Raw genomic sequence first — 13,120 nt, 5'->3', positions numbered from 1 at the left:
GGGCTCATTTCAGGGATGCAAGGCTGGTTCAATATCTGAAAATCAATCAATGTAGTCCACCACATTAACAGACTAAAGAAAAAAATAACATGATTACATTAATTGATACAGTAAAAACATTTGACAAAATTGAACATCCATTCATGATAAAATCTCTTATTGAACCAGTACCAGAAGGGAACTTACTTGACTTGATAAAGAACATCTACAAAAAGCTTATAGTTAACATCATATTTAAAGGTGAAAGACTATAATTGAGTTTTGTACGTTAATCTTTTATATTGCAACCTTGCTGAATTCATGTATTCTAGGAGTTTTTGGAGTTGTAGATTTGCTACTATTTTCTACATACATAATCATTTCATGAAAGTAGGGATCATTTAATTTTTTTCTTTCTGATCTGTATCCCTTTTATTCCCTTTTCTTGCCTTAATGCACTGGCCAGAACTCCAATACTGTGTTAAACAGAGTGGTAAGAGTAGGTATCCTCTTATTCCTGATCTTAGGGGGAAAGCATTCAGTCTTTCACCTTTAAATAAGATGTTAGCTATAAGCTTTTTGTAGATGTTCTGTATCAGGTCGAGCAAGTTCCTTTCTGGTCCTAGTTCTCTAAGAGATTTTATCATGAATGGATGTTGAATTTTGCCAAATGCTTTTACTGTATTGATTAATATAATCATGTTTTTTTTTCTTTGTTAATGTGGTGGATTGCATTGTCTTCACACCTATCAAAATGGTTACAATAAAAAAAAGTGACACCACCAAATGCTGGCAAAGATGCATAGAAACTGGATTATACATATATTGCTGACAGGAATGTAAAATGGTACAGTCACTCTGGAAAACATTTTAGCAGTTTCTTAAAAAACTAAACATACAACTATGGTGTGACCTAGAAATTTCATTCCTGGGCATTTTCTTCCAGTAAGTGAAAACATAGGTTCACACAAAAACCTGTACACAAATGTTCACAGTAGCTTTATTTTTAATAGCTCAAAACTGGAAACAACCCGGATGTCCTTTGATGGGTAAACAATGAAAGAAACTGATACCTAGCACCATGGAATATCACTCAGCAATAAAAAGGAAAGAACTGTTGATACATGCAACAATTTGGATAAATCTCCATCCGGAGAATTATGCTATTTGAAAAAAGCCAGACCCTGCATCATACATGCAATATGATTTCATGTATATAATATTCCTGAAGCAATAGAATTATTGAAATAGAGAACAGATTTGTGGTTGCCCAGGAGTTAAGAAGGGGGTGAAGTGGGTGTGGTTATAAAAGGGCAGCATGAGGGATCCTGGTGGTGATGGAATGTTCCGTATCTTGACTGTATCAATGTCAGTATCCTGGTTGTGATATTGTACTATAGTTTTGGAAAATGCTACCATTGGGGGAAGATGGGTACATATGAGATCTCTGTACTACTTCTTACAACTGGATGTTAATCTTCAGTTATCCCAAAATAAGTACAATTTAATTTAAAAAAAGAACTTAAGAACCAAGAAGTGCTCTTTCTTCTGGGTTCTAACCACTCTTCCCACAAAGGCAGAGGGTATAAAGAGCTGTCAGGCTTCCAGAACTGAGGGAAAAGATGGTGGGGGAGAAAGGCAGGAGATACAAAAACAAAAACAAAAACAAAAACAAAAACAACAAAACAAAACACCTCCTCGCTATCTTGTACCCCAAACATTACTGTGCTGCACATAAAATGGAAAACGAGGGCCAGAGAGATGGTGACTAGGGAGAAGGTAAAGAGAGGAGCCCAGTGTGTGTGCACACAGAGAGAGTGGTACGTGGAGGGCCCAGGGAAAGCAAAATGCACCGCAGAGTTCATAGGGATTAGGATTCCATGCAAAGAGCAAAGCAGCCTGAGGGCCCACGGGCCCCTGCCTCTGACCACAAGGACAGTACTCATGTTCAAGTTCACCAGATTTTTCCAGAGGGGTTGTGGGCATTGGGCAAAGCATCCGCAGGGTGATCCCCAAATCTAATAAGAGCTACCATTTAGCCAACACCCTCTGTGTGCCAGGCGCCAGCCCATCTGCTTTACCGCCCATCCCCTTGGTCCTGCCCACAGTGCAGACTGCTATCTTCATATAGACGAGGAAGCCCAGGCCCCAGGAGACAGCAGCTGTGGTAGGTCAAGGGCAGGCCTCTTGCCCTGGACCACTTGCCTTTCCTGCCTGGATGCTCTTGTCCCTAAAGGCCTTCATTCTCCTACTGAAGGAGGGAGGCATTGGCCCAGCCCCTTTCCAGAGCAAGAAAATCACATTCAGTCTTGAGAGCTCGGGAGGTATTTCTGGGCCAATTAAATCAGAGAGGCTGTTAGTGCTAATGTGTAATTGGTTTTAAAATCAGCAGACATGCCTAGCTCTGGATGACAATACGTAAATAGCAAAATGCCCCCATCCTGAGTGGTTCTTGTAAACCATGACCATGGCCTTCTGCAGCTGTAGCCGCCTTCTGTCAGTTCCCTCCTTGCAAGCAGTGGCTCAGCTCTAATTGACTGTCGGGGATAAATATTTACGGGACTGTGTAAACGAAAAGCATCTGCCTCTGAGGTCTGGTCACAGGCTCTTCACGGCAGCACCCAGGAAAGCCAGAGGGCTGGGGGGCTCTCCAAGCTGGCCATTCTTTTCCTACAAATTGACAAGTGCTGTAGTCTCCCAGACTCGGGGCTGAATGTCTAATTAAATTTCCAGACCAGGATAACGGGTTGGCTCCTCCTGGGTTCAGGAAGGCCACAGCTTCGAGGCGGTGGGGAGGGAGGTCCTAATAGGGTGTGCAGGCTCCCTCTGAGGCCCCAAGCCTGTCTTCAGAATCCCACCTGGCCTCCCTGGCACTGCAGGTCTCAGGCTGGCTAGGCAGATGCTCCCTTCCAGTGTCAGATCCTGCTTCACCCCCGGCCACCCCTAAAGGAGACAGACATAGCCTCTTCCTCGGTTCAGTGGGAATAAAATCCCACCTCGCAGGTGTAACAAAAGACAGAAGGTGCCCAGGAAAGAGCAAGCCAGAGGGGGACCTGGATGCTCTGCTAATATCCGAGTAAGCAGGTCCCAGCCTGGGCTGCACATGAAAACGCCAGAGTGCTATAAAAATAGATTCCTTGGCCCCACTCTGTCCCTCTAGAAAAGCACTGGGGCCCGGGAATCTGTTTTATTTTGTTTTATTAAGGAATGCTCTAGACAATCCTGATGTCATCATCCAACCCCAGTCTGCAATTAGGGCTGAGTCACACTGGCCTCAGCACACCTGGCTTTAGCTTCAAGTTCCTCTGTGGACGTGGCCTCCCAGCCCCTCAGGACTCTGTCTGAATTGCTGCTTTGGTTTAGCCTGTGTATCCTGGTGCTTTGGGCCCCCAGAGGACACTGGTAGTGGCCTGTGGATGATCAGGCCACCTTCGTTGATGTCAGTGCACACACTCCTGCACCGTGTCTGAGCCCATGTCTGAGCTGGAGCTGAGAGGTGCGGCAGGCAGCCCTGCTCCCCTGCGCGTGGGCTGTGCCACCCTGGCAGTCCCTGGAACCCTGTGGGCCTCATGCCCTCAGTGTCGTGGCAGAGGGTCAGGCTAAGCAGCCTGGGGCTCACAGGAGGGAGTCATCCTGGTTGGGGGCAGGGTGGAGGCTCAAGGGCAGTGTCTTGAAGGAGAGAGGTTGATAAAATGGAGGGTCGGGGTGGAAAAGCCCCTGCCCCAGGCCTCAGTTGACCACATGAGAATCCGGGGAAGTGTTTCATCTGAGCGCAGGCTCCTTGGTCTAGACCTCCACCAGGCTGAGAGGAGCTCAGCTTGGCCAAGGCCTCCTGCCAGCGAGTGCTTGCCTGGACTCTGTGCCCATGAGCACTGTCCCTGTACCCAGGCTCCAGGAAGTGGGGGCAGGATCTTAGGGCTTCAGCTGAGAGGGTTGGGAGCTATGCTCCCCTAAAATAGCTCAACCCATTCCGTGGAGTTAATCAGGATACTGCTGTGGGTGAGAAAGCACCTCAGCCCCAACAGCCACACTAGGCAACCACCCTGGGGGCTCCCTGGCTCCCCCATCACCCCACTCCCCAGGCCATGTGTCCTCTACGCGCATGCAGTCCTCACACTTGTCCTTTACTCCTTCTGGAGCGCTTCATGCCTGTCTCAGACGGGCCATTCCCCTGCATGGCTAAACTCTTCTGTAGGTGTCTGCCCAGCTTTGCCTCAACTGCAACTCCCCCTCCCTCATCCCACTTTGTTTTGGAGCTGGAGCTGTTAGGTTTTACCCCCCCATCACCATCATCCCCCTTGTTTCTGTGCTGCGCCAATATCTTCCTAGGTCCCCATCATGAATATCTGGGCTCTCAGTTCACCTGCTTCCCCCATGCTACTGGAATCATCGTTATGGTAGTATGAGCATCCATGTGGACGCCCAGTCTCCATCCTCCTCTCCAAACTCCTCCATCTCCACACCTTTGACAGTCTCACCCCTGCACCCATGGCCAGTATCACATCTGGGAACTTCTCTCTACCATGAGCCCACCACCTCTAAAGTCTCAGTTTCAAGCATCCCACACTCTGACCACATTCCTGGCTTTCTAGTTCACATCCTCTGATACCCACTGAACACATCTCATGTCACTGAGACGGCCAAACCCCTTGGCCCTGCTATGCTCTCACCATCTGTCATTTACCCTGTCTGTCACTTCATTCCTCTTATGGGCCAAATTGTGTCGTTCCAAAATTCCTGTGTTGAAGTCCTAACTCCCAGAAGCTCAGAATGTAACTGTATTTGAAGATGGGACCTTTAAAGAGACAATTAAGTTACACGAGGCCATTTGGGTGAAGCCTAATCCCATATGACTGGTCACCTTATAAGAAGAGATTAGGATGCAGATACGCACAGAGGCAAGACCACATGAAGACACACAGAGAAGGTGGCATCGACAAGCCAAGGAGAGAGGTGTCAGGAGAAACCCACCTGCTAAACTGTAAGATAGCAAGTGTCTGTTGTTGAAGCCTCCCAGTCTGTGGTACTTTGTTACGGCTGCCTGAGCAGACTTGAACCTGCTGAGCAGACTTGAACACACTTCCTTACTCAGCTCAGATTCCAGCATGACTGTTCTCGGCCACACCTTCACCGTCCCTACCAGTTACACTCACCAACTCTGGCTGAACCTGAGGAGCTGAGCATTGGTGGGGAAGATCACATAACAATGTTAATTAGCCTCTCCTAAAATGTATCACTTTGAACCTTCATATATGAGCTCAACACAGTCCATAAATCTTATCAAGTTTTTCAAGTCTTCTTTCCCACTTTCCAGGAGGCTATTTCACACAGTCGATTTCATCTTCAACATCCAACTGCCCACCTCTTATCTCAAGGTTGTGATCTGAGACCAGGAGGTACCAGTTGGGAGCCTCTGCATGCTCCTACCTCTGCTGCCTCAGGCCCAAGCTTTCCACTTCACCCTGTACCAACCAAAGGCCTCTTATTTTCTGAGTTCTATCTCCTTTTGCCTTTGTAAGAATTCCACCCCTCCACTCATCTCCTATCTCTTCAACAATTTCTTTACTAAATTCCTTCCATACATTTGTCTCTCCTCCTAAAAACACCTCCCTTGACCCTCATCCTCTTTCAGCAACTCCCTCATTTTTCTGGTCCTTTTAGTATCAAAATGTCTGAGAAAAAGTCGACCATACTCACTGGTTCAACTCACTGACTGCCTCATCGACAATTTCTTTCTGCTGTTGGATCACTTCTGTCAGTGTGCAAGCATTTGTTTTCCTGCTACTCCAGTCTGACCCTCAGTAAGCCCAGTGACAACTTCAGGGTTGCCAAGCCGGGTCCCCTGTGTCCTGTTCCTCCTCCAGCTCTCCACAGCATTCCATGTGGCTGGCCGTTCCCTCTGTCTTGAATCTTTGTGACTCTTCTGGCTTTCCTTTACTTCATGGGCTACTCTTTCTCAATCCCCTTTGCATCCTTCTCTACCTGACCTCCAGGCTCCCTGTTCTTCTGTTTCTAGATTATCTCACCCAGGTCCATGACTTTAAGGATCATTTATGCGCTGATGTCCCTCAAATTTATAGCTCTGTACTGACCTCTCCCTTGGGCTCCAAACATATATATTAAGCTTGACGTCTCCACCCAGATGACCCAAGCACCTCTAACCCAACATGTGTGGCAATGATTTCTCCATCCTGTACCCACTCCCCGACCCTGTTTCCCATCTTACTAAATGGCACTAACATCCACTTACGGCTTGGATAAAAAGCCCAGGAATTGTTCTCGCTTTCAATGGCCTTGACCTCACTGGTCTCTCCATCTTCACTCTCAACCCTGTCCCAAGCTGCCATACTCTTTCACTGGGAAACCGAAATCATTTTGTAAATGGTCTCTCTGTTTCTGTTCCATAGGCAGGGCTGCTCTGGGGAGGGGGGATCTGTGAAGGATCAGTTTCCTGTTGTGTAGATGACACAGTTGGCGCTAACTGGATTAATCGGATTACCCAAGGGGAGGCGCATGTGTCCCCTCCTTTCTGTCGCATTTCCCTCAGAAACAGCACTTCCATTCAGAAAGCCAGATCAAGTGCCATTAACAAATCAATTCTGATCCACAGCCCAAGTGCTCAGACCTTGGGGCAATCCAGCCAGCCCTGAAGGGCGTGTCTTGGGCCTGGCCTGCTAATAAAGTGGAAACTATGCTGGAGGCAGAGGCGATTATTTTGATGCCTGTCTCTGTCCCTGAAGGGGAGAAGAGTGGGATTTGATTACACCGTGGTCTCCCGAGGGAATTAACTCACTGCGGAATGCTAAGTTATTAATTCTCCAGCACGAGGTTAGGTCCAGGAGGGCAGTCAGCTCTCACACCCCTCTTTGGCTCCTACAGCCCCCTATTTATGACAGCATTCAGGAGGTGCCCAATAATTGGATGAAAGAATAATTAATTGGTAAGTCGGGGAATAAGTCTGGGGCCTGGCATTTTTAATCACCCTTCATTCTTTTATTTAATAAATGTAACTGGGCCCAGACTGTGTTTCTCAGAAATTAAACCAAACAGACAAGGCCCCTGTCCTTCTGACCTTATAGGCAGTGGGTAGGAGGTGGGGGGAAAGGCAGATAATCAGCATTTATCAAACAAATGCAAAGTTGTCCTCAGAGAGTGAGCAACAGAGTCAAGGTAAGCGAACGGGCCACAGTGACAGAGTGTGCGGGAAGGATGCCCAAGGCAGGCCTGAGGCCGGACACCTGGGCTGAGCTCTGCGTGCGGCAAGGAGCCAGCTGGGTCTGGGGGAAGACCCTTCTAGAGAGAGACCAGAAAATGCAAGTGGCTGTTAGAAAAAATAGGCCCAGTACATCCGGCTCAGGCCACCTTCGCTGGGCAGCTGTTCTCCTCCTCACCCTGGGGGTAAGGTGGGTGTGTCCCTGCTGGGCCTCGGGCTTTGCCCAGGGTTGGTCTGCCTGCCTGGGTACCATCCTTCCCTCCAGCCTTTCTCACTTATGGCATGGGGCTTTGTTCCATTCCCACCTCTTCTAACAGAGCCTTTCACAATCCCATTCGGAAGGGCTCCGTCCCCTCTCTGAAGTCCTGGAGCACGTTTTTGACGCCTGTCTGAAGTGGGTCAGCACTGCATGCACCTGGATGTGAGTCTCCTCCCCATGCCCCCTCTTCCTGTTCCCATCATGGGGCTGCTCTTGGGTAGAGGCCTCAACTCCTTTGTCTCCCATACTCCCTGCGCCGAGCCCAGGGCCCTCAGTAACAGATGTGGAGAGTCTGAATAGATTGCCTGACCCAGTAAAATTCTGAGGGGTAAATAAAGACTCACAGAAGTCTTGCTTCTCATCCAGTATCTCTAACATGGGCAAGGAAGGAGAGCATTCCATCAGCTCCTGGAATAGGACCAGCTTTGGATTTCCAGAAGGGTGATGAAAAATTTTCAAGAATATTCCTGGCTTTCTTATGGGAATGCTTGGAGACTTTCATCAGAACAGTGCCACAAGATAAGGGACAGCTTGAAGATGAAGAGTCCCAGGATGGAGAGATCAGGTGAAAGAGGTGGTGAACCACTTTCCCAGAGGCAGGCTCCATCCCACACCCCCATTCAGCGACTCCCCCAGCCACTATCAGTGAGCGCCACCCACCAGGAAAACACACCTGCTCACTTGCAGCCAGCCTTCCTCCAGCTAACTCCCCCGCCCCGCCCAGTATTCTCAGACATCCCCAATTCCAGCACTAGTTAGTCCCACCAAGAAAGCCAGATACTGTCAGATGGAACACGAGGGCACAAAAGGTGGCTTCAGTGGCAAGGCACTGTGGCTGGCCGCAGGGCATGCTGTGGGCCCTGAGCTCCCGCACTATGGCTGATGGGGATGAGGCCCTGGCCCAACCCTGGAGGAGGGAAAGCCAAAGGGCACGAGCATGAGATGGGCATGGAGATGTGCTGGACACTGCGGCTGACCTTTCACGAGGACCGTCCTGGCCTCGGCCCACTCGCTCCTCCCGTCAGACGTCAGCAGGCCAATTGGAGGCAAACGCTCGTCCTCGTTGGAAGCCATTTTGACTATCTTTCTCAACTGAGTGAACAGATCCCCCTCACTGAGACGGCGGAAATTAATGACAACATCCAAGACAAAGAACTGTGGGGTAAACAGGTCAAACATGTCACTTGTTGGGTGGCCCGTGGCACCAGGCCTTCACTCAGCCTTCACAGGTAAGCTTGGGACAGGGATGCTCAGGCCCAAGGTTCCCAAGGTGTTTGGTGGTTCTAGTCTCAGTTTAGGGACCAAGCCAAGGCTGTTGACTGTGCTGGATTCCACGCTGCCCCCAATCAAAGAAGGCAACATTAAACTTAGCCAAAAGAAAATGTGTTTCATGGTTCACGGAATCCATTATGTTTGTGGGGAATGGAATATAAATTGGCACAGCTACTGTTGGAGGGCAGTGTCTATCAAAACTAAAAATGTGCATACCTATGACTAAGCAATTGCACTTATAAATGCATATTTTAGCCTGAGGCTTAGAGAAACGTACCCGTGTGTACCGGAAGACACGAGGAATGTGCCTCTTGGCCTTGTTTGCAACAGCAAAATGGTAGCAAGAGCCTCACTATTCTCCAGAAGGGGAATGGCTAAGTGAAATGTGGTGTATAGGTCTAGGGCATGTCTACCCAGCCATTGAAAAGAGTGAATTAGCAACAGATAGAGCCACAGTGATGGGCCTTAAACACACTGGTGAGTGGAGGAAAAAAGCAAGCCAGCAATCATATGCAGAGGAAGATTAAAATGGAAAACCAACACATACCATGCGTGCATGTGCACCTACGCATGTGTGCATGCGTGTGCACCTTCACATGTATACCTACATGTGCTTTGTATGTCAGCCCTGTGGTTTTGTCATTTTGTAGCTTTGAAGGCTAGAGCCTTGGGCTTTGTGAAGGGTCTATTCCTAGACCCAGGTCAAGATACACTTTTCAGCTGATTGACATGAGTACCTTGTTTTCCCTTCCCCTCCAACCCCCTAGCAGTGTCTGTATGGCCTGGTCTAGTGCAGGGGCCCAGAGCATGTCTGGAAGAGGTGGATACGGTGGCCTGTGGGAGCTGGGAAATACTTGGCTTGACTTTTGAATGAAGATGGGGAAACGTCCTTGGTCTATGGCCAAGGTGTCAGGTGGGCTGCGAGAGCTCCTAGATGGCCTTCAAATCTAGGAACAGAGGTCACAGCTGCCCTCAGATGTCAGGGCTCCACAGAGCTCCCAACTTACTAAAAATGTGAGGACAGCCCAAGATCACATTGTAGAGCAAGTACCAGGGGAGTCCCTGGGATGGTTGCCAAACTTGGGTTTTAGCAAAGCAAAAACAAAAACAAAACTGTTTGTCAGAGGAAATATTTATGTGAAGCTCAATATATGGAATATATAGTGCAGTGGGCACAGGGAAGAGGTCAGGAGCCCTCATGCTCAGCCTGTCCCCCAGGACCCATGGGTCCTTGTTGGCTCTGTGGAACCCAGTCTGAGGACCTGAGCTGCAGGGGGTAGAGCATGACCTTAGGGCACTGGCCAGACCCAGGAGTCCTTCCCACTCTTGGACAGACCACTTAACTTGTCTGAGTCTCATGTCCTCAACTGTCACACAGAGATCCTAAGGCCCCCTCTGCACGGTCACTGTAAGGATTAAGTGGGATGAATGCATGTTAAGTGCTGAGCCCACAGGCTGACACATGAAAGGTCCTATTTGTCAGTCTGTAACACTGTCTGTCTGTGTGTGGTCTCCAGAAAGGCCGGAGCCTGGGTGACTGCATGGAAAAGAACAGATGTACAGGTGGAGGTCTCGATCATGACCCTCAGTGCATCAGTGCTGAAGTGAGAGTCCAGTGAGGATATTCTCAAACTGACGGCTCTCATTCTTAGAAGGCAACTGGTGGAGAGACATGGGACTGACTGGAAGTAGGGACCTCACTTTGGAGACATGGTGCCCCAGCTCCCTGTGTGACTCAGGGAAGGAGGCTGAGCCCCCTCGGAGAAGGTAATGGACGTGAACGCATGGCCACTGCATGCTCTGTGCCCTCCCTCACCAAGACAAGGGGCTGCTTACCTGATTGCAGCAGGCTACGATGACGTGCTCAGGCTCCGGCATGATGCTGCTGTTCTGAGCCACCAGCGTGTCCTGGGTATGGCCGGGGAGCCGGTAGGAGGAGAAGAGCCCATAGTATTGCTTCATGCAAAGGGGCTGCCCTGACAGCTGGCCTTTGGCACAGTCAGTGGGAATGGAGTGGCTGAAGGAGAGGAGTGGGAAGGGAGGCAGCCACGAGGGGATGGTGGGGGGTGAGGGGAGACAGAGAATGGGTTTTATTGTAACTTGATCAGGCAAAATGGGGCACAGAACCCAGAATTGCATCATCATGGCAGATGCAGAGCTCAATTCTCCACTTTTCAAAGTAGTGGAGGCCCCATTTCCATAACACATGGAGACCCTCAGAGTTTTCTCAAACCTCTGCCTCATGCACGGCATGTGCAAAGCCTGCCAGTTAGCCTTCTGCATCTTTGCTTATGCTGATCTTCTCTCGGCATGCCTTTACCCCAACCCCAGAACTCAACTGTTCTATTCAGAAAACTCCTTCCCCTCCTTCAAGAGCCTACTCCTTTATCATCTCTTTTAGAAGCCTCTTCTGAGGTCAATGCAGGAAGTTCTTTTTCCCTCTGGTCTCAGCATGCCTTGTGCCTATCCTTCCTCTCTCCCTCCCTTTCTTCCATCCATCCACCCATCCATCTATCCATCATCCATCCATATATCCATACATCTACCATACTTCCACCACGAAACATCCATCCCTCCTTCCACCCACCACCCACTCATCTATCCACCATCCACACATCTATCCACCATCCATCCATCTTTCCATCCATCCATCCATCCATCCATCCATCCTTCCTTCCTTCCACTCTTTCAGCCAACAAATATTTGTGAAGCACGTCCTCCGTATAGGCCAGGCACCATTCTGGGATGTGGGGATACAGCAGCAAATAAGACATGCAGCTCCTGCTCTACTGGGGTGCAAGTCCTAGGATGTATAGGTGGGGAGTAGACCACAAGCAGCAAACCAGTGAACAGGAGACTTTCAGGTAGTGAGACAGAGTGTTGGCAGGGACAGGAGGTGGTGACCAGGGGCAGTCTCACTGAGGCAGGTTGATTGAGCTGAGCCCTAAGGGTGAAGTGTCCCAAAGCACTGCAACTCAAAGTATGAGTATTGCACTGAACTGCTGTGACTGACCCATGACTTGGTGTAATGCCTGAACCCAGAAATGTTTGTAGCAATGTGATGGGAGTTTTATGTCTGTTGAATCCTGTAATAAAACACTTGGTCTCATATTTCATACCGTTTTTCTAGTAATCAATTTTTTGTTGTTTTTCACAAATTTTACAAAATGAAAGAAAATATATTGTTTCTTCCCCAGAGGCAGCTTGAGAAGCACTGGTCAAAGGCAGAGAGAAGCCAGTGGGGCTGAGGCCCAGTGAAGACAGGGCCAGAGAGGTGGGCAGGCCAGGTCCTGTGGGGCTCCAGTGGCAGTGGGGAGGAGCTATCGCCTTATTCTTGGTGCAGTGAAAGCCCTTGGGAGGCTTTAGCACGCAGGGGCAGGACTGGGTTTCCATTTTGTTGTTTTACTGACCCTGCTTATATGGGGAGAATGGGCTGAAAGGTGTCACAGGAAGAACAAGGAAGGAGGTTGTGGCAGAGAAGGAACGTGATGTCTTGTGAGGGCAGCAGGGAGGGAGGAGGGAGCTTGGGGACACAGTGGGGAGGGAGAATGACCACATCTGAGCACCATGGGTTACATGAGGGTGCAAGGGAGAAAGCAGAACAAGCACAGGTGACTTCTAGGTTCCCAGACTCACCAACAGGGCATGTGCTGGTGCACTTATGGACATGGCTCGACAAGGTGTGGGAGGAGTTGGGGAACGGGGAGGGAGAGGCGAAGCTCTCCCGGCTCATTTGTAATGACTGAGAGACACCCCGGTGGGGATGGCTGAGGCTTGGGTGAGCGAGTGTGGGACTCAGGGGAAGGGACACAGCTGTATTTTGTGTCTGTTTAAGTGACTGTCTTGCCCAATAGTCTAAGGACATTTTGAGGGGAGGATGAGGCCTTATTTCTCTTCCTCTTCCCAGCATAACTACATTGCAAAGTGAATAAGTAAATTAATTAATTAATTAATTAAAGGTTCAAAACAGGCACTCAGGAAAATGTTCCAGTCTTAAGTCCTTTTCAATCATTGGACATGGGAACCTCCACGTGGATATGCGTGGGTATTCATGTCTGTGTGAGTGTGCACACACACATGTGAAAGTCTGGGATCAGAAGGAAAGTGAAGTCTCGTGGGGGCAGTCAGTGATGAATGGGCACCAAGTCCCCAGGCCCAGCAAGACAAGGGTGTTTGAAAACAGACAGGACGGTGAGCTGGAGGGGCGAGTTCTGGGAGGAAATAGAATGCTGTCCACGAAGAAGGGAGAGACCAAAGACACACCATGAGGAGACAACAGCCCAGGGCCTAGTGACCCATGGCATTTAGAGAGGAGTGAGCAGAGCGCACAGGAGCGTATGGTACAGAATGCCCTGGACAGCCTGAACTGCTCCACCCTGAGAGTCTGGGAGCTCTGC

At 49.4% G+C, this 13,120-nt stretch overlaps 1 protein-coding gene across 2 annotated transcripts in view; it reads right to left on the bottom strand.

Annotated features, from left to right (window-relative positions):
- Window positions 1-13,120, bottom strand: part of CHAT (choline O-acetyltransferase) — a 53,483-nt gene that overhangs the window by 31,553 nt on the left and 8,810 nt on the right. For both annotated transcript variants that reach the window (XM_016918274.4, XM_063781773.1), the window contains 2 exons: window positions 10,560-10,740; window positions 8,429-8,606 (listed from right to left, as the gene is read on the bottom strand). In XM_016918274.4, the coding sequence (XP_016773763.1) occupies window positions 8,429-8,606; window positions 10,560-10,740 (359 nt within the window). The remainder of the gene's footprint in view (window positions 1-8,428; window positions 8,607-10,559; window positions 10,741-13,120) is intronic.

This window comes from Pan troglodytes, chromosome 8 (assembly GCF_028858775.2).
Source record: "Pan troglodytes isolate AG18354 chromosome 8, NHGRI_mPanTro3-v2.0_pri, whole genome shotgun sequence".
Lineage (NCBI taxonomy): Eukaryota > Metazoa > Chordata > Mammalia > Primates > Hominidae > Pan > Pan troglodytes.
Note: the sequence above shows the minus strand (reverse complement) of the source record. Positions and strands in the feature narration are given on the sequence as shown.